The 20,820-nt window shown below is 69.4% G+C and overlaps 5 protein-coding genes across 8 annotated transcripts in view; 2 read left to right on the plus strand and 3 right to left on the minus strand.

Moving 5' to 3' along the window:
* The window catches only part of RTN4RL2 (reticulon 4 receptor like 2), a 4,297-nt gene extending 3,186 nt beyond the window's left edge, over window positions 1–1,111 (minus strand). The window contains exon 1 of one of the 2 annotated variants that reach the window (XR_003536341.1): window positions 875–1,091. Coding sequence is in view for 1 of the 2 variants with exons in the window: in XM_027696264.1 (XP_027552065.1) it covers window positions 875–908 (34 nt within the window). In the remaining variant the exon portion in view is untranslated. Of the gene's footprint in view, window positions 1–874 lie in introns of both variants that reach the window. The other variant, XM_027696264.1, reaches the window with a different exon arrangement.
* Window positions 1,112–2,616: 1,505 nt separating this feature from the next.
* Window positions 2,617–10,114, plus strand: SLC43A3 (solute carrier family 43 member 3). 3 transcript variants are annotated; one of them, XM_027696240.1, is made up of 14 exons: window positions 2,617–2,778; window positions 3,999–5,140; window positions 5,715–5,953; window positions 6,364–6,493; window positions 6,663–6,709; window positions 6,796–6,872; window positions 6,972–7,064; window positions 7,355–7,494; window positions 7,578–7,687; window positions 8,060–8,218; window positions 8,298–8,411; window positions 8,666–8,852; window positions 9,344–9,467; window positions 9,846–10,114. In XM_027696240.1, the coding sequence occupies exons 3-14, from the start codon at window positions 5,776–5,778 to the stop codon at window positions 9,999–10,001; spliced, it is 1,515 nt and encodes a 504-aa protein (XP_027552041.1). In that variant the 5' UTR covers window positions 2,617–2,778; window positions 3,999–5,140; window positions 5,715–5,775; the 3' UTR covers window positions 10,002–10,114. The 3 variants fall into 3 exon arrangements, with proteins under 3 accessions (XP_027552041.1, XP_027552043.1, XP_027552042.1); XM_027696241.1 differs by lacking the exon at window positions 2,617–2,778 and adding an exon at window positions 2,981–3,081; XM_027696242.1 differs by lacking the exons at window positions 2,617–2,778; window positions 3,999–5,140 and adding an exon at window positions 2,979–3,081.
* A 57-nt stretch (window positions 10,115–10,171) lies between these two features.
* Window positions 10,172–11,901, minus strand: LOC113973762 (proteoglycan 3-like). Its single transcript, XM_027696260.1, has 5 exons — window positions 11,841–11,901; window positions 11,553–11,657; window positions 11,264–11,439; window positions 10,793–10,904; window positions 10,172–10,288 (listed from the first exon to the last, which is right to left on the minus strand). Exons 1-5 carry the CDS (start codon window positions 11,899–11,901, stop codon window positions 10,230–10,232), a joined length of 513 nt encoding a protein of 170 aa, XP_027552061.1. The 3' UTR covers window positions 10,172–10,229.
* A 1,929-nt stretch (window positions 11,902–13,830) lies between these two features.
* LOC113973775 (eosinophil granule major basic protein 1-like) lies at window positions 13,831–15,106 on the plus strand. The gene is made up of 3 exons (XM_027696274.1): window positions 13,831–14,304; window positions 14,687–14,802; window positions 15,055–15,106. The coding sequence occupies exons 1-3, from the start codon at window positions 13,903–13,905 to the stop codon at window positions 15,104–15,106; spliced, it is 570 nt and encodes a 189-aa protein (XP_027552075.1). The 5' UTR covers window positions 13,831–13,902.
* A 527-nt stretch (window positions 15,107–15,633) lies between these two features.
* Window positions 15,634–20,097, minus strand: P2RX3 (purinergic receptor P2X 3). The gene is made up of 12 exons (XM_027696247.1): window positions 19,948–20,097; window positions 19,105–19,240; window positions 18,961–19,032; window positions 18,816–18,882; window positions 17,739–17,832; window positions 17,569–17,646; window positions 17,314–17,454; window positions 16,620–16,751; window positions 16,419–16,512; window positions 16,276–16,341; window positions 16,045–16,122; window positions 15,634–15,867 (listed from the first exon to the last, which is right to left on the minus strand). Exons 1-12 carry the CDS (start codon window positions 20,085–20,087, stop codon window positions 15,745–15,747), a joined length of 1,221 nt encoding a protein of 406 aa, XP_027552048.1. The 5' UTR covers window positions 20,088–20,097; the 3' UTR covers window positions 15,634–15,744.
* Window positions 20,098–20,820: the final 723 nt, after the last annotated feature.

Consider the following 20,820-nt stretch of genomic DNA (forward strand, 5'->3'; position numbering starts at 1 on the left):
CCCCCCTCCCCCGGCGCCCCGTGCCGGCGTGCGCCCCCCACCCGCGTCCCATCTGTCACTCCCCCACGCCGCGGGCTGACTCAGTTGGGAGCTGAAGTCACCGGTTCTCAGCGTTTCCCCCCACCCTCGGTGCCAACCCCCCCATCCCGGTACTCGAGGGTACCCCACGGACCCCGCGGTACCCACCCACGGGGTGACCCGGCCACCCTCGGCACCACAGCCGTGCCCACATTGTGAACAGTGGGGCGTCCCTACGCCGGGCTGGGGGTCCTGGGGTGGCGCCGGGTCTCCCGTGGATCGTGGGGCACCCCCGTGCCGGGGTATGCGCTGGGGGTCGTGGGATACCCACACTCCGGGCTGGGGGTCCAGGGGTGGCACCGGGTACTCCGCGGCTCGTGGAGCACCCAGAAGCCGGGCTGTGCATCCCGGTGTTGCACAGGGCGTGCCGGGGATTGTGGGGACCGCCGCGCTGGGCGGGGGTCCCGGGGTGGCACCGGGTACCTCGTGTCATAGGGCACTCCCACGCCGGGCTGGGGGTCCCGGGGTGGCATCGAGTACCCCGTGGGTCATGAGACACCCGTACTTCGGGGCGGGCGGGCAGCGGGCACCTCGCGGGGCATGGGGCACCCCCACTGCAGGCAGCCTGGGGGTCGCGGGGGGCGAACCCTGGGGTGCCCCGGGGCTGCGCTCTCACGCCGGGCTGTGCTTTCCGGGGCGGCCCCGGGCTCCCCGCGCATCCCGGGGCTCCCCACGCACCCCGGGGCACCCGCACCCCAAGCGCCCCCGGGGACCCCGAGCCGGGAGCGGGGTCTACAGGGCGGCACCCCGGGGGTTCACCCCACACCCGTGGGACCCCGCCCGACCCCGCGCCTACCTGGGGGCAGGTCCCGAGCCGTGGGGGGCCGCATGGCGGGGCGGCCGCTCAGGCGCTGCCCACCCGCGGGGTCATGGCCGGTGCCGGGGGGGCTGCTCGCCCCCTTCGCCCCCGCCGCGCCGCCGGGAGCAGCAGCCGCCGCCGCCCCGGGGCATGGCACGGGTGGGCTCGGGCTCGGGCACGGGTGGGCTCGGCGCGGCGCTGCCCGCGGCTCCGTGGGGCTGAGCCCTCCCCGCGCCGCGCCTTATCCCGGGGCGGCCGCTCCGCCCCCCGCGCCGGCCCCTCCACTTAACCCTTCCCGGGCCGACCCGCCCCACACGGGACGGGGTGGGCGTGGGGACCCCCCGCAGCTCGGCGGGGAGAGAGGGGGCGCGGGTGCCTACGTGGGACGCGCGCTGCGGGACCCACGCGGGGGATCCCCGTGGGGACGCGGGGGTCAGTGATGGGCGCCCCCACGGGGGGACGCGGGGCTCTCGTGGGGAGCTGTGACCGCGGGACTTGGTGGGTGGTCTCCCACCGTCCCTCCCTCCCTACCTCCCTCCCTGCCATGATCTCGGGACTCGCGCCGGGCTGCGGTGCCCCCATGGACCGCGGGACCCCGCGGGGGCTGCCCACGGGCGGGTGCCGCGGGGCCGGGAGCCCGGGGCCCAGCGGGCCGCCCGGAGGGCGCGGGGGGCGGTGGTCCCCACGCCCACGCGGGACCGCGGCGCTGTCCGCGGTGCCGACCCGGCGCTGTCCGTGGTGCCGCCGGGCCGCTCCCGTACCGGCCCCGGGGCAGAGCGGGCGCCACCCTCGCGGGGCCGCGGTGCGGGGTGTACCGGCCCCGTGTACCGGCCCCGTGTACCGGCCCCGCGCCGGTGCCGCGCGGGGGGTGGTGGGGGGACGCGTGGCCGCGCGGGCTGCGGCGGCACCGGCACCGGCTGGCACCGGCGCGTGTTTGCGGCGCCGTCTCCGGCGAGCGAAATGCCACAAGCTGGTGCGGCGGCACCCGTGGGAGGGGGCGTGGGCGGCGCGGGACTGACTCAGGGGCCGCCATCCGCTCCCCCTGCCCTTGCCCCCCACCCGTGCTTCGCCCGGGCCCGCGGCACCCCGGGCGGGCACCCCCGGGCTGGCCAAGGGAGGGGTTGCCCACCCTGCGGGGGCTGCGGGTGCTGGTGCCCAACTGCCTGGGGGTGCTGGGGACGGGGTGGGTGGGGGTCCGGGAAGGGATGGGTGGTGGAGGATGGAAGGAGGGACAGATGGATGGACGGACAGGTGTATGGAAGGAAAGGAAAGAGGGACAGACACATGTGTGGAGAACATCTGGAGACAGACGGACGGACGGATGGGTGGGGGATGGATGGGGAGGACAGGCAGACAGACGGACAGATGGAGGCAACGGCAGGTGATGGGCAGCTGGATGGTGGGACGGGATGGACAGAGTTGTGGTTGGAGGGGGACAGATGGACAGATGATGGACAGACAGGCAGATGATGGACAGATGGATGGGTGACGGACAGATGGACGGGTGACAGACAGATGGACGGGTGATGAACTGACAGAAGGGCAGCTGGAGGAGCAGATGAACGACTGGAGGGGTGGGGACAGGCCAGGTGGCTGCGAGCACCAATGGAGGGACAGAGGGAGAGAGGAAAGGACGTGGTGTGGGCAGCCAGGGGGAGGGTGACAGGAGGGACAGGGCTGTCCTGGGTGGGATGAAGGCCAGGGGGGGCAGGGACAGTCAGGGGACACTGGGGTGGCACAGAGATGGCTCTGGGATGGCACAGCTGGAGTGGCCCAGGGGTAGCCCAACGGTGATCTAAGGGTGGTCTTGGTGTGTCCAGGAGTGGCCCAGGGGTGGCCCAAGCACGACCCATGGGTGACCAAAATATGGCCCCAGCGGGAGCACATCTTGGGAACACCAGGTGAGGAGGTGTCACACCTGGAGATGGCGGGGAGGGGCACCCACGGGGGGCGTAGGGGCGGCACTGGGGGAGGGCTCCGTGCCGGGACAGCCCCTCCGGGGCGGACCCACGGATGACCGGGGCCGCTCCACCGGAGCCGCCTCCCGCGCCCCCCCAACGCCGCGCCAGGGGCGGGACCGGGCCGGGCCGCTCCGCCCGCCGGGGGTGGCCGCGGCATCGGGGGGCCCCGGGAACACGGGGAGCACCGGCGGCGCCGGGGCGGGGAGAGCCCGGTCCCTCCCCGCCGGGCCGAACGGGAGGCGGGTGAGCGGCGCGGGGATACGGCGGGAGGAGCCGGGGGGTGCGGAGGGGCCCGGATGGACCCGGATCGGCGGCAGGGATGGCGGGATCCAGGAGACGGGGGACGGAGGATCGGGGGGGCCGTGTGGCTGTAGGGCCTCCGGGGGCTGTGGGGCCCTGGGCTGGGGTCCGCACGGAGGCGGTGCCGGTGTCCTGGGCGGCGGGGGGGGGCCGCGGGGCTGTGTCGGCCCCGGGGCCGTGGGGCAGGCTCGGGGCGCGGGCGCGGCGGTGTCCCACGGCTGCCCATCCCCGGGACCACGTGCGTGTTCCCCCGAACACGTGCGCGGACAAAGTCCCCCCGTCCGGGGCTGCCCCTGCTCCGTGGGGCGCGGGCGCTGCCCACCTCGCGGCACCCACCCCCACGGAGGGCAGCGGGGTGGGGAGGGGGAGCCCAGACCCGTGGCAGCCCTGAGATCCCCCCACCTACCCCCCGTCACGGCTCGAGGTGAGCTGGGGGGACACAGCAGAGGCGGAGAGGAAAAAGGGGACAGAGTCACCAGAGCCAGGCAGCCCCGCCCCGCCCTGGACTCTCCTGCTCTCCCCGCGGGGGTCTCACCACTGCGGGGACCTTGCCAGTATGGGGGGGTCACTGGTGTGCAGGGATCACCAGTCTGGCTGGGCTAGACCAGTGTGGCCAGGACACGCTAGTCTTGGCTTGATGGCAGACGACACCCAAGTGTCTCGGGGTGTCCCAGGCAGAGACACTCATATCTTGGGGTGCCCCAATGCCCCCCGAGTGGGTGCCGCGGCCCCAGCTCCCGGTCTAGGTGGCTAAAAATAACGCAGTCCCCCCGGGCCGGCCCCCCCGATCTCGGCCAGGTTAATCTTTAGCCGCTGGACGCTGGTAATGAGGGCTCATTATCCGACATTACTGCCGGCAGGGGACTGGGGCAGGGACAGGGACAAACCCCGGACGCTGACACAGTGACACGGTGACAGGGGCCTCGGCGTGGTGGAGCCAGCCCTGCGGGTGAGCAGGACGGGGGGACTCAAAGGACAGCGATGGGCTGGGGGTGACGTGGCCTTGGTGCCCATGGCACCTGGCCGTGGGTCACACTGGTGACGCAGAGAGTCCCAGCTGCGTGTGGGGGTGACCCGGTGTCACCCCCGGCAGGGTGACAATCCCCAGTGCAGCGCAGTGGTCGGGGTGGCAGCGTCCCCAGGAGACACGTCATGGTCCCCAGCAGTGTGAGGGGTTCCCAGGAGGCACGACAGAGTTCCCGGGGGGCGGCAGGGCTGTCCCAGATGTGTGACGGTGTCCCTGAAAGCCATGCCAGGGTCCCCAAGGGAAGATCCCAGGGGCTGTGCTGGGGCGCCAGGGGGTGTGTCACCATCAAAGGGGGTGTGCCACCATTCCCGTCAGCGAGCCGGCCTCCCCAGGGGCTGTGCCAGCGTCCCCAGTAGCTGTGCCAGGTTCCCAAGGGCTGTGCCAGGTCCCCGGGGGGGTGTGTTGGTGTCCCCGGGGGGTGCCAGTATCCCCGTGACTGTGCCAGTGTCGCCAGGGAGTGTGCCAGGTTCCCAAGGGCTGTGCCAGGTTCCCAGCAGGGTGGCAGTGTCCCCGGGGGGGTGTGTGTTGTTGTGTTGTCCCCAGTGCACACAGCAGGGTGCTCGGCAGCGTGCCAGCGTCCCCATGGCTGTGCCAGGTCCCCGTGGGGCGCTGGTGTCCTCGGGGGGGTGCTGGTGTTCCCAGGGGTGTGTTATTGTCCCCGGAGCACGTACCAGGGTGCCCGGCAACGTGCCAGTGTCCCCAGGGCTGTGCCAGGTCCTGGGACGGGCCGGCACGGGGTGATAGGGACAGCACGGGGGGGTCCCGGTGCAACGGGGGGACCGAGCCACTATCGGGGGGACCGAGGAGCTGTCAGGGGGGCTGAGGTCCTATCGGGTGCTGGCAGCCCCAGGCATCCATGGGTGCTCCTAGGAGATTAGCAGGGGGGTGTGTGGGGGTGCACCCAGGCCACCCTGCCGGGGTTCAAACGCCGTGGCGGCGGTGACAGTGACAACAGGGGGCCCTGGCCTCGTGCAGGTGAGGGGTGCAGGAGGGGGGCCAGCGGGCATGGTTGTGTGTGCGAGCCTGTGAACGTGTGTGTGTGCATGTGAACATGTGTGTGAGTATGTGAGCATGTGTGTCATGTGAACGTGTGTGTCATATGAACATGTGTGTGTGCACCATGTGAACATGTGTGTGTGCACATGTAAATGTGTGTATGCATGTAAATGTGTGTGTGCCTGTGAACACGTGCGTCATGTGAACACGTGTGTGCCTGTAAACGTGTGCGTGTCTATAAACAGGTTGTGTGCATGCAAACACGTGTGTGTGTACGTGTGAACAGGTGCGTGCATGCATGCAAACAGGAGTGCATGCATGTAAAGAGGCGCATGTGCCTGTGAACAGGTGTGTGTAAATGTGAATGTATGTGTGTGCATGCAAACACGTTTGTGCATATACACGTGAACGTGTGTGTGTGCCTGTACATGGGTGTGCACACATGTAAACGTGTGTGTGTGTGCATGTAAACATGTGTGTGTTTGCCTGTACATGGGTCTGCACACATGTAAACATGTCTCTATGTGTGCCTGTACACGGGTGTCACCCGCAGGCTCGGTGGAGACGCCCCAGGCCGGTGACAGCCCGGGTTTGTGGCTGCCCGGGCGGGTGCCATGGCGGGGGGTGCGGGGCTGGCCAAGCGCCTGGGCACCTTCGTGTCGGGGCTGCTGGAGTGCGGCGCCTTCTGCGGCATCATCTTCGGCTGGGCCTCCCTCGTCTTCGTCCTTAAGGAACGGGGCTACTTCCGGTGGCTGTGCCAGCCCTCCCCCACCAACCACACCGAGGGGCTTGGTACGGAACCCTGCCTGTCCCTGTCCTCGTGTCCCCACTGTCCTGATGCCCTTATGTGCCCTGTGTGCCCGCTGTCCCTTTGCCCAAGTCTCTGCTGTCCCCATGCTCACGTCTTTGCTGTCCCTAGTGTCCTGATGCCCTGCAATATCCTGTGTCCCCACTGTCTCCATGCCCATGTCCCTACTAGACCCCAGCCGTGTCTCCAGTATCCTCATGTCCCTGGTGTCCCCACATCCCCAGTGTTTCCCTGTGTTCCTGCTGTCCGGTGTTCCTGTGCCCGCAGGTCACTGCATCCCCTCATCCCTGGTGCCCCCGGTGTCCCCACACCCATGTCCCTGTGTCCCCATGTCCCCGTGTCCCCATGTCCCCGTGTCCCCATGTCCCCACGCCCCACTGACCGTCATCCCCAGACTGCAGTGCGCAGGATGAGCAGTTCTCCCTGGTCTTCACCATCGGCTCCTTCATGAACAACTTAATGACCTTCCCCATGGGCGTCGTCTTCGACCGCTTTGGCACCCTGGCCGCTCGCCTCATCGCCATGTGAGCCCTGCACGGGGGGGAAACGGGGGGTTGGTGAGAGATGGGGGGTATCCAGGTATCCAGGTAGGATGGGGCAGGAAGGTCCTGACGGCATGAGGGGCACCCATGGGGCTGGGGTCACCTGTGTTCCCCAGGACCCCATCCCCATGTGTCACTGCTTTCCCCTCAGCTCCCTCTACGCCGGTGGGACCCTGCTCGTCGCCTTCTCCACCCCAGGTGAGACCCTGTGGGCAGGGGGACCCCAGCCCTGTGGGGGACCTGTTGGGGACCCCCACTGTCCCTGCTGACCCCTGTGTCCCCAGAGCTGGCAGTGCTGCTCTTCCCGGCCATGTCCATGCTGTCGGTGGGCGGCATGCTCCTCATCCTCACCAACATGCAGGTGGGTTCCCCCGGCACCCCGACTCCCACCCAGCGGCAGGGGCAACCTGCCCACCACGGGGAGACCCTGACGGCTTGGGGGGTTGTATCTCGGTGCCAGGTGGGCAACCTGTTTGGGAAGTACCGCTCCATCATCATCACCCTCTACAATGGGGCCTTCGACTCCTCCTCCGCCATCTTCCTCATCGTCAAGGTGGGCGCAGGGCGGGGGGATGTGGTGGTGGCGGGCGAGGGTGCAGGGTGCCCCCAGGGGAGGACAGAGCTGGGGACGATTAGGTGACATCTGGGGACATACTGGGGACACAGCTGGGGACGTACGGGGGACAGAGTTGGGTCACAGTTGTGGAAATACTGGGGACGCAGTCTGGGACACAGTTGATCCACTGCTGGGGCCATATGTGGGGACAGACCCAGGGCCTGAGCAGGTGGCCATGGTGGCCAGTGGCAGCCTGTCCCTGACTCCGTCCCTGTCCCTGTCTCCAGCTGCTGTACGCACAGGGGCTGTCCCTGCAAGCCATGTTCCTCTTCCTGGCAGCCTGCAGCGCCTGGCACCTGCTGCGCACCCTCTTCCTGATGCCACGCACCCGCGTCCCCTACCCGCTGCCCCCTGGCTACGACTACGGGTACGAGGGGGGGCTGCTGACAGTGCCCTGCTGGGGGGTGGGTCCCACCCCGCGGGCAGCAGGTGACACAGGCACTGCCACAGGCTGCAATGCCCGGGGCGCTCCCGCTCCTACCGCACCTACGAGGAGAAGAGGCCCCCGGAGGAGAACGGCCCCGAGGAGACCCCCCTGGAGCTCCCCGTTGTTCCTCGAGGTGCCGGGAGTGGGGATATGGTCTTGAGGAGGCGGGGCTTGTCTTGGGGGCGGGGCTTATAGTGGGGAGGGGTTTGACCCAATGGGCGTGGTTGCGGGGTGGGTGGGGTCTGTTATGCAGATGAAGGGGTGTGGTCTGTGGTGGGTGTGGTTGGAGGATACATTAATAAGGAGGTGAAGGGGTGGAGCCTGGGAGTGGGTGTGGTGACTGGGGGCGTGGACAGACGGTGGGCGTGGCAATACAGGTGAAGGGGTGTGGTCACACAGGTGGATTGGAGGGGGTTCCAGCGGGTGGGAGGGACAAGGTGCCTCAGCAGGCGGGTGGGGCCGGGAGGGGCGTGTTCCTGCGTGCCCTGCCCTGATACCTGTGCAGGTGAAGCCCCCCCCGGGATGACGTTCCGGGCCTGCGCGTGCTCGTGGCTCTTCGCCTGGCACGTGGCCTGGCTCTCCGTCATGCAGCTGCGCCACTACCTGTTCATCGGCACCCTCAACCCGCTGCTCGAGCACCTGTCACACGGGGACCCCAATGCGGGTACGGCACCGCAGGGCACGGGGGGCATGGCGGGCACCCCCGGGGCTGGCCCCCGCCTGACGCTGTTCTACCCCCGCAGTGAGCACCTACACCAACGCCTTTGCCTTCACCCAGCTCTGCGGGGTGCTCTGTGCCCCCTGGAACGGCCTCATCCTCGACTGGCACAAGCGGGGCAAGCGCCACCGCCCCAAGGGTAACTGTCCTTGCTGCCCTGCTCTGAGGGGAACCGAGCCCCCAGACCCCCCACCCCCAGTGTAACCACCCCTTCTGGCCCCCCACCCCGGGGGTAATCACCCCTCCAGCCCTGGGGGCGGTCTCTGTCCTCCCATGCCCTCATCTGGGCGGGTGACCGTGTGCCACCACTGCCGTGCCTGAGCCCCGCGGCACTCGGGGAGGGGGCCGTGTCCCCGTGGCCTGACCCCCGTGGCCTGACCCCCGTGCCCGCAGGTGCCCGGGGCGCGCTGGCGGACCTGCGGGCCGCGGTGGTGTCGCTGGTGGTGACGGTGGTGCAGTGCGTGCTGTTCTCCGTGTGCGCTGCCGTGCCTGTCCTGCAGGTCCAGTTCGCCACCTTCGTCCTGCAGGTGATCAGCCGCTCCTTCCTGTACGGTGGCAACGCCGCCTTCCTGGCCATCGCGTGAGTGCCAGGGCATGGCCACAGGGACGGGCTGGGGGTGGCAGGGTAGCAGGGGACGGTGTCAGGGTCATCGTGAGGGTGGCAGGGGACAGGGCGGTAGGGTTGGTGCAGGGGCGGCACGGGATGGTGATGGCGCTTGGAGTGCCAGGGGACAGGACGGTGGTGGCAGGGGAGGGAGTGGTGGTGTCAGGGCAGGGGTGGCAGGGGAGGGCGTTGGGGCCGGAGGGGGGGGGGGGGGCCAGGGGGGGGGGGACGGAGGGTGCGGGCGGGGGGGGGGAGGGGCAGGGGACGTGGTGGTGGTGGCAGGGGTGGTGGCGGCAGGGGTGGTGGCACAGTTGGGGGTGTCAGAGGACAGGGTATCGCGGTGGCAGTGCCAAAGAACAGCGTGTCAGATTGGGGTTGTCAGTGGTCAGGGTGTCGGGAGGGTGCTGGGCAGGGTGCCAGGGGCAGGGTGTCGGGGGGTGCCTGGCAGTGACGGGGGTGCCTGGCAGGTTCCCCCCGCAGCACTTTGGGAAGCTGTACGGGCTGGCCATGGCACTGTCGGCACTGGTGGCCCTCCTGCAGTACCCCTGTGTCGCCCTGGTGCAGGGGCCGCTCCAAGGGGACCCCTTCTATGTGAGTGCACCCCAAGGCCCCTCCCCGATGGGTGGGGGGGCTGCTCCATCGGGAATGGGGTGGCTGTTCCACAGGGGAATGGGGGTCCTGCTCTGGGGAGGGATGGGAGTCCTGATCCTGAGGGAATGGGGGTCCTGCCCAGAGAGGGATCGGGGTGCTGTCCCACAGTAAGGTGGGACTCCTGCCCCATGGGAAAATGGAGGTCCAGTCCTGGGAGGGATGGGAGTCCTGCCCCACACTAGGGTGGGGGTCGTGCCCTGGGAAATGGGGGTCCTGACCTAGCACAGGGGACTGGGGTGGCCATGGGGCTGGCCCAGGGGCCCCCTCTGGGTGGGGTCAGCCCCTCAACCCCCTTCCCGGATGCTCCCCCCTCCTCAGGTGAACGTGGGGCTCATCGCCGTGGTGCTGTTGGCCTTCGTCAGCCCCGTGGTGGTGGCCCGCGAGTGCCGGCGGCGAGCCAAGGAGCTGGAGGCAGCTGGCACGCCCCTCACAGCCCCCCCTGCCGCCGAGACCGCCGCCGAGATGCCTCGCTGAGCCCCGCACCCGCCAGGAACCCGGCACCCAGCACCCCATTTTTGTACTGGCCTGGGGGTGCTGTGCCGGTGGGATGGGGGGTTTGGGGGTAATAAACGTCGCTGCCCCCTCCACCCGCTGTGCTGCTCCCTCAGCCCCCTCCCCAGGCCCCCTGTGCACACAGACACGGCTCAGAGCACCTCTGCTTTACTGGGAAGGGAACTGGGGGACCGTGGCAGCACTGGGAGATCAGTACTGGCAGATGAAGGGGCGCAGCTGGAAGCAGGGGCGGCTGCGCCAGAGCCCGTCTGGGGACAGGGACAGTGGTCAGGGCCATGGGGTGGACCCCAGGGCCCCTCTGTAACCCTCCCAGTGGCCCCCAGTGCCCTGTAACCCCTTCTAATGCCCCGTAACCCATCCCAGTGCCCCCATGCCCTCCAAGTGCTCCCAGTACCCTGCAGCTCACTCCCAGTGCTCCCCCAGTGCTCCAAGTAACCCTGAACCCCCTCCCATTGCTCCCAGTAGCCCTGTGCACCCTCCCAGTGCCCCCCCAGTGCCCCAAGTAGCCCTGAACCCCCTCCCATTGCTCCCAGTAGCCCTGTGCCCCCTCCCAGTGCCCCTGCAGTGCCCCAAGTAGCCCCAAACCCCCTCCCATTGCCTCCAGTAGCCCTGTGCCCCCTCCCAGTGCCCTCCCCATTGCCTCCAGTGGCCCTGTGCCCCTTCCCAGTGGCTCCCCCACTGTCCCCAGTAGCCCCATGTCCCCCGAGCCCGGGTGCCCGGCGTGGTGAGTGGGGAGGTGTGGATGCCCTCACCTCGGGTGCTGAGGGTGGTGCAGGTGGTGACAATATGGTGGGGAAAGGTGGGTCCCCAGTTGGCATAGTTCCAGGGGCTGGAGTCCTCCCAGCATGACGCCCACTTCCCGTCCTGCCGCGGCGACATCTCAGCCCCCAGTGACAGCCCCCAGCGACAGCCCCCAGTGACAGCCCCCAGCATCCCACACCCAGCCCCTCGCCCCCCAAAACCAGCCCCAGCACCCCTACCCAGCTCCTCACCCCTCAAGACCCGGTCCCCATCCTGAGCATCCCATATCCCGGTTCATCTCCCAAAAACCAAGCCCAGCACCCAGCACCTAGTACCCAGCACCCCCCCAGCCAGCCCCAGCACCCCTACCTAGCCCCTCACCTCCAAAAAGCAGCCCCAGCACTCCACACCCAGCCCCTTGTCCCCCCAGACCGGTGCCAGCTGCCCCTGCCAGCCCAGGCGCCCCCCCGCCGCCCCCTCACCTTGCGGCTGGTGACGGCCCCGATCCAGACGGCGAGGCAGGTGTAGGTGCGGGCCAGTTTCTGCAGCTCCTGGTTGCGGGAGGCGCTGTGCACGGAGGCCAGATGGCCCCGGTACACATCCCGGCAGTACCTCTGCGGGACGGGAACAGCCTGGCACCGGGCACCCAACCGCACCTCTGCACCCCCGCACACACCTCCCACCGGCACCTCCGGCAGTGCCGCCGTGGGATGGCCATGGCCTGGCACCCTGGGACCCCCCGGTACCCCCCGGCACCCAGCCGTGCCCCACGTCCCCTCACCTGGGCACGCGAGTAGGTGCGCAGCTGCTTCACCACCGCGTAGTGGGGCTGCGGGGTGGCCTCGGCCGCGGGCACCTCCTGGGGCTGGCGGGGGGCTGGAGGACAGGGCTGTGAGGGTTGGCACCGGGGTCCCTCTGCCGCCTGCTGCCAGCCCTGGGCACGCGGTGCTGGCGAGGTGGGCATGGCAGTGAGGTGGCGGGGACTGAGGGTGTCCCCAGCATGTCCCCGTGGGCAGGCGGGGCTGTGGGGGGCACTCACAGGGGCAGGGGGACACTCACTGGAGTGGCTGGTGGGCACAGTGCCCAGCAGGGCCAGGGCGAGCAGCAGGCAGGGCCACATGGTGGGGTGACACGCCGGGACACCACCAGCACCCTTGGGAGATACCACAGCCCTGTCATCCTCTGCCACCCTGGGGACACCCCCACGGTCCAGAGCCCCTCTTGGTGCCCCTCTTGGTGACAACCCATCCTCCACACGTCTGCTCTGCAACCGCCCATGTCCCCACTGAACCTCTGCCACACCCAGTGCCAACCCATGACCCTCACCCCATTCTGCCTCTCTGTCCCCCACACCCCTCCGCCATCCCCTGTGCCACCCCCATCTCCCCCTGGCACCCCAGAGCCCCCCGTGCCAGCCTCAGGGACGTCCACCCCTATCCCCAGCCCCAGCAGCCGTGGGCTGAGCCCTCCCCACGCTCCCGTCCCCGCTCCTCACCTGGGGGCTGGGGGGATCTGCCCGCTGTCCCCTTTATAAGGGTGACGGGGCCATATGTTCCCACCACAGCCTTGCGCCACCCCAGCCTGGACTTGGGGGCACTGGGGGGACACCGGGGGGCACTGGGGGGACACCAGGGGTGGGGGCTGCTCGAGCCCGAGGGGTGGGTGTGGGGGTGTGGGGCACAGCGTGTCCCAGGGGTGGGGTGCTGGGGGTGCAGAGGGATGCTGAGGGGATGTTGGGGTGCTGATACCATCTCCCGCCAGCCGTGCTTGCCCAAGGGCCATTTCCTCCCCAACGGCTGTGGCCCCCCAAGTCCAGCCCGGCCGTTTGCCCACGGCCCCCCCCCAGCTCCCCCAGGCCCCCCCTTCCCCCGACTGGCCCCCCTGGCCAGCAGCTCAGCACCCACAGCTCCCCCGGCGCTCTGCACCCCCTCCTCTGCACCCTAAATCCCCATCCTCACCCCCACGCTCTTGCACCCCCTTCCCCAGCAGACCCCTGTGCCCCTGCACCCCAAACTCCCCGAGATCTTGTACTGAGACCATGCACCCCAAACTCCCAGCACCCCCTCTCTAAGCCCCCTGCACCCCAAGCCCCCACAGCCCTCATCCCTGTGCCCCTGCACCCCAAACTCTCAGAGCCCCTTCCCCATGCCCCTGCACCCCAAACCCTAAAAGCCCCCTGTGCCCCTGCACCCCAAACCCCCACAGCCCCCTCCCCGTGGCCCTGCACCCCAAATTCCCAGAGTCTCTGTGCTGAGCCCCTGCACTCCAAACTCCTTCAGTGCCCTCCCTGAGCCCCCTGCACCCCCCTTCCCCAGACCAAGCACACCCTGAGCACTGGCCAGGCGGGGTGTGGGCAGAACCCCCCCCGGGTGTCACCCCCATGCCCCCCCGAGCACATCCCCAGCAGTTGGTGGTTGGGAGTGTCACAAGGCTGCGGTTGGGGACATGTGTCCCTCTCACCAATATAAGGGTGGCAGTGGGCAGAGCCCCCCAGGACGCAGGTGAGGAGCATGCACGGGGATATTGGGTTGTGCTCATTCCCTGGCTGCCAGGGTTGGGGGGTCCTGGAGGCTGGCACGGGGGTCTCTAGGGTGCCAGGGGACATGACGGGGGACTGAGAGGCACAGGGTGCCCAGGGGATGGGGCGACCATGGGGTTGGAAGTGAGGAACTGGTGACATGGTGGGCACAGGAGGGCTGGGATCGGTGGGGGTGACACTGGAGGTGACAGAGGGGATGAGGCACGGGGTGGCACTGGGGATGGCGGAGGGACATGGGGATATGGGAGGGTTTTAGAGGGGATATGGGGAAGACCGAGTGACGCTGTGGGTGGCAAAGGAATGCTGGGGATGGCACAGGAGACGTGGGGAGGATGGGATGACGCTGGGGGTGGCAGAAGGGCCATGGGGCTGTCCCCAGGGTGGTCGAGGCTGACAGGGCTGTGATATCTCCTGAGGGTGCTGGTGGTGTCCCCAGAGTCCCTGCGTGTCCCTTCACCATGTGGTCCCACCTGCTGCTCGCCCTGGCCCTGCTGGGCACTGTCCCCCCCAGCTGTTCCAGTGAGTGACCCCCACACCCCCACTTGCCCGTGGAGACATCCTGGGGACAAATCCGACCCTGGGATGACACTGCTGGTGCCCCTAGGCCCTGCCAGCCCCATGGCAGAGGAGACGGAGGAGGTGACGGGGCTGGAGGTGCTTGAGGAGGCTGTTGGGGCCAGCGACACACAGACACTCAGTGTCCCCAGCGCGCCGGGCGCCAGCACCCCCACCTACATCATGGTCCCCTGGCTCCGGACCTTCCAGGAAGCACAGGTGGGATGGAGTGGGTTGGGTGGGGGGTCAGGGTGGGGGGCTCTGGTCCCCCCTGTGACAGCCACATCCCTGCAGAGTTTCTGTTCCTGGAGATACCGTGGGAAATTGGCCTCGGTCCACAGTGCCAGAACCAACGCCTTCCTGCTGCGCCTGGTGCACCGGCTCAGCAACGCAGCCCTGGTCTGGATCGGTGCCGTCAGCGACCCCGCCGTAAGGACCCCCGCACCACGCCCACCACCCCGGCCTTGGGGCACCCTGCCCCGTCCCAGTGTCCCCACTGCCCACCCTGGGTGTCCCAGCCCCATTCCCAGTGTCCTCAGTGCCCACCGCGAAAGCCCCAACCCCACCCCAGAGTCCCTGGTACCCACTCTGGATGCTCCGGCCCTGTCCCAGTATCCCTAGTGCTCACCTTGTATGTCCCATTCCCATTCCATTATCCCCGGTGCCTATCCCGGGCATCCCGCTGCCAATCCTGGAAGTCCCATTCCCATCCTACTGTCCCCAGTATCCACCCCGGGTGCCCAGCCTGCCCTCCACCCCCCGGGCACCCCACGCCCGGTGCCGGGGGTCCACATGCCCTTCTACCTGGCAGAATCGGAGACCGCGCTGCCACTGGACCGACCGGAGCCCCTGGGACTTCAGCCACTGGTTGCCCGGGCACCCCCTGCCTGGCCGCCACTTCTGCACTGGCCTCTGCGTCAACAGTCAGTGGGGGCTCCAGGGGGGCTTCGGGGGGCCGCAGGGGACCCCCTGCCCATGGTGGGGTTGGAGGGGAGGGTGCTGGGGCACCTCGGGCTGGGGAGTGACACCGGGGCGCTGGGGTCTAGTGTGGGGTGGCTGGGGGGTCTGTCACTGCGGGGGGCTGGCATTTAGGGGTCAGTGGGTGATCCCTGGGGCTGAGGGGGTCCCTGGGGGTGGGAGTGCTGGTGGGTGCCAGGCTGACCCCCCCTCTCTCCCCAGATGCACGCTGGAGGAGTGTGAGATGCAAGAGGCGGCTGCCCTTCATCTGTGAGATATGAGGGTCTCAGCCCCCCAGGCCCTCCCCGGCCCGCCCTGCTGCCGATCCCCCCGCGGGGAGCTACACCCCCTCTCTCGGAGCTCAATAAAGCCTTGGTGTCAGCACTCACCTGGTGTTTGGGGAGGGGTTTGGGGGGCTGGGCGCCTGGATGGGTGTTGGGAGCAACCAGGGGTGGAAGGGGGCGGTTTGGGGGTGTCCCTTGTTTCCTGCATGGCCCCTGGGTGAGCAATGGGGGGGACAGGGTCCCCTCCCCAGGGGCAGGACTCTGACCCCGCCTCTGCTCCCACACCCCAACCCTGCCTGTCAGCCCCCCCATAACCAAGGCTGGACATGGGTGGGTGCTGCGAGCCACGGGTTTATTGTATGGGGCTGCAGCCCCCCGGCATGGGGCCGGCGGTGAGCAGGGAGGTGCCAGAGGAGGGCACACGGGGGCACCATGGGGGCAAGGGACAGGGCACTGGGGACACTGGAATTGGGACTGGGCATGCAGGGTGGGCACTGGGGACAGTGGGATGGGGATGGGGCTCAGTGTGGAGACTGGGAGGGCAGTAGGAGCCCGACAGGGGTCCCAGCAAGCCCCTCACCCAGCCGTGGGCTTCCCCTCAGTGGGGGGCTGCCCCATGGCACCAGGGCTAGAGGCCGAGGGAGAAGGTGCCCGAGTCGGTGGACTGCTTGTCCCGGGTGCAGCCCCCCAGTGCCCCTGGGGGACACGTCGTGGGGGTGGCGGGGGTCGCGGGCGCGCCAGCCTCTGGCACCTGTGGGGCCGGGGCCGGGCACTGGGTTAGTCACTGCCCCACAGCCAGGGCACCCGGGGGGCTCAGGGGCACTGCTTGCACGTCCCCCACTATCCAGCCCTACACAGCCTCAGGCAGGGCGGATCGAGCCCCCCGGAGGTGACCCCATCCCCGCAGCACCCCGGCCCCACGTCTGACCTCCTCGAACTTGCGGGCCTTGTAGTGCTCGGCGCCCTTCAGGAAGTTGAGCAGGATGATGTCGCACAGCACCGTGCCCTGGGGGCAGCGTCGTTGGGGTGGGGGGCCCTGCGCTATGGGGCACCCCCTGACCACCCCCCAGTCCCCCACTGTCGCCCCGGGGCTGTGCCGTGTTCCCATGGCTACGGGGAGGTGCCACCACGCCAGGTGCTGAGAACGGCCACAACTCACCACACCGATGGAGGTGAAAGCTGCCACTGTGTTGATGAGGGTGGGGACGATGCCGAACTTCCCGGCCTGGGGGGTGCAGAGCCCCTGTCGGTGGAAGCCCCCAACCCTGCCCCAGACCCATGAGCCCCCGGCCCCACACGTACACTGCCATACACCAGGACATCGAAGCGGATGCCAAAGGCCTTGGTGAGGGTGCGGCGCTCGGAGCCGTCAGGCCAGCGGTAGTACCTGGCGTGCCTGTGGGGGCGTGGGGACACGGGGACACAGGGACAGGGGCACACGGGGCCGTGCCAGGCAGCGCACGCCCCTGTGCCATGTGTGTCGCGGTGGTGGCACGGCCGTACCTGAAGTTGTAGCCAGGGGCAGGAGTCCGGGCCAGGCTGTCCAGGCGGGTGAAGGAGTAGTGGGGTAGGCAGCGCTCCCAGGCCCGGTCCAGGTCACACACCCACCCGATCTTGATCCCCAGCACCCCCCCCCTGCCCCGGCCCCACATCAGCAACATGGCACCACAGACCTCTGTTCCCATATCCTCTTGTTTCCACAGCCTCACAGCCCCCACGTTCCCATGGCCTCATGCTCCATGTCCCACGTACCCACATCCCTGAGTCCCCAAGTCTCACATTCCCATGTCTATACACCCCATGTCACCACATCCCACACCCCAAACCCCATGTGCCCATGTCCATGTGCCTGTGTCCCCATATTCCTCTGACCCCCATCACCACACCGCCAAGTCCCACATCACTACGTGTCCTGTGCTCCTGTATCCCCATGTCCTGTTCCCAACACCGCGCATCCCTGCATCTTGTGTCCCTATGTCATGCTTCCCTATGTCCACGTGGCCCCCCATCCCATATTCCCCCCATCCTGTGTCTCACATCCCCACATCCCACATCCCTGCATCCCCACGTCCCGAGTCTTTGTGTCACCAAGTCCCACGTCCCCATGCCCTCACATCCCACCCACCTGTGCCCCCATGTCCCCACACTCTCCCTTTTCCCCCCCGTGCCCCCCGTGCCCCCCGTGCCCCCGCTCACGGTGGCAGCCAGCGCAGGGAAGTCCTGCCCGGCCAGGCGCGCCACGTCCCCCAGGCGCAGGATGGGGCACAGGGGCTGCAGCTGCGGGTGGAAGCGGCACTGGCCCAGCTCCACCCCGCTGCCAGGGGGCGGCAGGTTGGTCCTGGGGACACGAGGGGACACGGGGGGACATGGAGGGATGTGCCTGTCCCTGTGTCTCCATGCCCTGTGTCCCCTGTTGCCATGTCCCCCCCCATGTCCCCCCCGGGCTGCTCACTTCTCAAAGCCGAAGAGCGGGAAGCGGATGCTGTTCTTGATAAGGAGGGTGAAGTTCTCGGCCTCCAGCATGATGGGGCTGGGGGAAAAGGGGTGACCCTGGGGACATGGTGGTGGGGCATGGCCCCCTCTCCTCCCTGTGTCTCCTCGTGTGCCCCCGGCCCCACTCACACGTCAACGGTGTCCACCTCGGGCGGGCACCAGCCCTGGATCTCACAGGTGCTCAGGGTCGTGTTGTAGGAGACACAGCGCCCCGTCAGCATCCCTGGGACCCCAGACCCACGTCAGCACCCCTGTGACCCCCCAACCCCTGCCAGCAAGCCTGGGACCCCTGGACCCTTGTCAGCGCCCCTGAGACACCAGATCCGTGTCAGTACTCCCAGGAGCACCTCTGGGAACCCAGATCCCTGTCAGCACTCCTGGGACCCTGAACCTTTTGTTCCTCCAGACTCCCAGTTCCCTCATCAGCACCCTGGCACCCACAGCCCCCTCAGCCCCCATGAGGGTCCCTCAGCACTGCCTGTGGTGGGGCTCAGCCTCTAGCCTCCCCCTGGCCCCCTCAGCCCCCTGTTCCCGCCTCGGCCCTCATGGGGGTCCTTCACCGGCCCTCACAGGGATCCCTCACCGTTGCTCATACTTGGACTCAGCCCCTGGCCCCCCCTCATTCTCCTGGCCCCCTCAGCACACCCGTTCCCCCCTCAGCAGCCCCAAGGGTCCCTCACCACTGCCCATGGTGGGGCTCAGCCTCTGGTCCCTCACGGCACCCTCAGCCCCCAGTTCCCGCTGCGGTCCCTCACCGTTGCTCGTACCCAGACTCAGCCCCCCATTCCTGCCTCTGCCCTCACAGGGGTCCCTCACCGGCCCTCACGGAGGTCCCTCACCGTTGCTTGTACACCGACTCAGCCCCCCATCCCTGCCTCAGCTCTCACGGGGGTCCCTCACCATAGCTCGTATCCAGACTCAGCCATCAGCCAGCTCTGGTTCCCCCGGCCCCGTCAGCCCCCGTGAGGGTCCCTCACCACTGCCCGTGGCGGGTCTCAGTCTCCGGCCCCACCCCGGACCCCTCAGCCCCCCATTCCCACCCTCACTGTTGCCCGTACCCAGACTCAGCCCCCCGTTCCCCCTCATCCCTCACGGGGGTCCCTCACCATTGCTCGTACCCGAACTCAGTCCCTGGCCCCCCCCGGGTCCCCCTGGCCCCCCCAGCCGTGCCCGTTCCCCTCCTCAGCCCCCCCGGGGGTCCCTCACCGTTGCTCGTGGCCGGGCTCAGCCCGCGGCAGTCCCGGTCGGCCGAGCAGCGGAACGCGGCTTCACTCTGCGGGGCGGGGGTCAGCGGGCGGGGGGTTCGTCGAGGGGGGTCCCCCCCGCGCCCCCCCCCCTGCCCGCCCCGCACCTCCGGGCACACGCCCTGCGCCTGGTCCTCGGTCCGGATCTGCTTGGTGACCACCACGAACACCGAGGTGCCCTGGGGGACGCCGCCGTCACCCGACCCGCGCCAGGGTGTGGCCCGCGCCCCTCGGCGGCCCCTCGCCCTCACCTGAGGGGGGGTGACATAGTCGGCCGTGTCCAGCACCTGCCCCGCGTAGCGCCCCACGCCCTTCACCTTGGTGACCACGGAGGACTCGATGGCGGTGTCCCGCACCTGGTACGCTTTCTCGTGGAGGAACACCCAGCTGGGACGGCACCGCGGGTGACGCCGGGGACAGCCACCCCCGACCACCGCCCGGCACCCGCCTGCGACGCCCAGGACCTCCCGGAGCTGCCAGTACCGGCGGTCTCTGCCTCTTGTCACCCCCCCCGCCGGTGGCCGCTGTCACCCCCTAGGAGCACCCGGGGACAGGGACCCCCCCTCTGTCAACCCCCGCTGCTGCTCTGCCCCTCGGTGTCACCCGCACTGTCCCCTTCCCCGTCGCCCGCCCGAGGTGTCGTCCTGGCTGTCCCCCTTGTGTCACTCGTGCCGACACCCTCCGCTTGCTGTCCCCATCATGTCACCCGCGCTGCCACCCTCCTGTCACCCGCACCGGCACGCTGTCCCGGCTGTCACCACGGTGTCACCCCACCGGCACACTCTCCCGGCTGTCCCCCTTGTGTCACCCCAGCGGCACACCTGAATTCCCGGCACTGACACACTTGTCACCCTCTCTCCCGTCCCTCCTCCGCCCTCTCACCCGCCGCTCCCGGCCCGGCCACCTCCTCAGCCCGCACCCCTCGCTGCCAACCCCCCATCGCCCTCGTCACCCCCGGGTGTCACCCGCAGCAGCAAGTGGCTGTCACACCCCGCGGAGCCGGGAAGGGGGTCCTGGGGGGGGGGAAGTCTCGGGAAAAGGGGTCCCGGGGGATGTTCCGGGGGGATGTCCCGGAAGTGCCGGGGGGGGCTCACCCGACGAAGTAGGCGAGGATGAGGAGCTGGACGCCGCGGTTGACGGCGCCCACCACCCAGCTCTTCACCACCACCGACTTGGTGGTCTCGTACGAGAAGAAGTCGCTCACCCAGCGGGTGCGGGGGCCCGGGGGGGACATGGGCGGCGCGGGGTGGGAGGGGGGCGGCCGGCGGCGGGGATGCGGGCAGGGCAAGGCAGGGGTGCGGGCAGGGCAAGGCAGGAGCGGAGGGTGATGCGGGAAGGGCAGGGCAGCGGTGCGGGCAGTGAGGAGGGATGCGGGCAGGGCAGGGTGCGGGTGCGGGTGCAGGCAGGCGTACGGGCAGGCGTACGGACAGGGGTACGGGCAGGGGTACCAGCAGGACGCGGGGACCGGCAGGGTGTGGGCAGCAGCCCGCAGGGGTGCGGGCAGCCGGGGCGGTGCGGGCGGGCTGGCGGAGGCGGGGGCAGGGCGGGGGCCGGGGGCGGGGGCACAGCCCGGGGGGGCGGGAGGGGTCGCCCCCCCTTCGTGGGGAGATGGAGAAGGGGGGCAGGCGGGGTCCTGCCCGGGGGTCCCTGCAGTGGGATCTCCCCTTTTGGGGTTCCCCCTCCGGACACCCGGGACCCCAACCCGCGTTGGGGTGCACGGAGGGCGCAGGGGGCGCCCCACTCTGGGGGTGCCCGGTTTGGGGGGGGGGGGAACGACACACCGACACCCCCCCGCGGGGGGGGCGCGCTGGAGGGGGTGCCCCGTGTGTGCGGCCCGCGGGTTTCGGGGGTGCCCCACTCTGGGGGTCCGTTCCCCCCACTTTGGGGCGCCCCGGGTTTGCAGGCGGTGGGTCCCCTCGCGGTGACGTCACGGGGCTCGCCCGGCGCTGTCCGACATCGCCAGCCCA

This window comes from Neopelma chrysocephalum, unplaced genomic scaffold (assembly GCF_003984885.1).
Source record: "Neopelma chrysocephalum unplaced genomic scaffold, ASM398488v2 Primary Assembly neopelma1_106, whole genome shotgun sequence".
Lineage (NCBI taxonomy): Eukaryota > Metazoa > Chordata > Aves > Passeriformes > Pipridae > Neopelma > Neopelma chrysocephalum.

What these genes read in the sequence shown, in the direction of transcription:
- LOC113973775 (XM_027696274.1), top strand. Translation starts at nt 13,903, where the DNA reads ATGACACTGCTGGTGCCCCTAGGCCCTGCCAGCCCCATGGCAGAGGAG. An exon ending in GTGCCGTCAGCGACCCCGCC is followed by an intron (nt 14,305 to 14,686) that starts GTAAGGACCCCC and finishes TCTACCTGGCAG; the next exon opens with AATCGGAGACCGCGCTGCCA. An exon ending in GGCCTCTGCGTCAACAGTCA is followed by an intron (nt 14,803 to 15,054) that starts GTGGGGGCTCCA and finishes CTCTCTCCCCAG; the next exon opens with ATGCACGCTGGAGGAGTGTG.
- LOC113973762 (XM_027696260.1), bottom strand. Translation starts at nt 11,901, where the DNA reads ATGTGGCCCTGCCTGCTGCTCGCCCTGGCCCTGCTGGGCACTGTGCCC. An exon ending in GGGCCGTCACCAGCCGCAAG is followed by an intron (nt 10,905 to 11,263) that starts GTGAGGGGGCGG and finishes TCGCCGCGGCAG; the next exon opens with GACGGGAAGTGGGCGTCATG. An exon ending in CACCACCCTCAGCACCCGAG is followed by an intron (nt 10,289 to 10,792) that starts GTGAGGGCATCC and finishes CCCTGTCCCCAG; the next exon opens with ACGGGCTCTGGCGCAGCCGC.
- P2RX3 (XM_027696247.1), bottom strand. Translation starts at nt 20,087, where the DNA reads ATGTCCCCCCCGGGCCCCCGCACCCGCTGGGTGAGCGACTTCTTCTCG. An exon ending in ACTATGTCACCCCCCCTCAG is followed by an intron (nt 19,033 to 19,104) that starts GTGAGGGCGAGG and finishes GGCGTCCCCCAG; the next exon opens with GGCACCTCGGTGTTCGTGGT. An exon ending in AGGCCCGCAAGTTCGAGGAG is followed by an intron (nt 15,868 to 16,044) that starts GTCAGACGTGGG and finishes CCGGCCCCACAG; the next exon opens with GTGCCAGAGGCTGGCGCGCC.
- SLC43A3 (XM_027696240.1), top strand. Translation starts at nt 5,776, where the DNA reads ATGGCGGGGGGTGCGGGGCTGGCCAAGCGCCTGGGCACCTTCGTGTCG. An exon ending in CAACCACACCGAGGGGCTTG is followed by an intron (nt 5,954 to 6,363) that starts GTACGGAACCCT and finishes CGTCATCCCCAG; the next exon opens with ACTGCAGTGCGCAGGATGAG. An exon ending in CCCCCTGGCTACGACTACGG is followed by an intron (nt 7,495 to 7,577) that starts GTACGAGGGGGG and finishes GCACTGCCACAG; the next exon opens with GCTGCAATGCCCGGGGCGCT.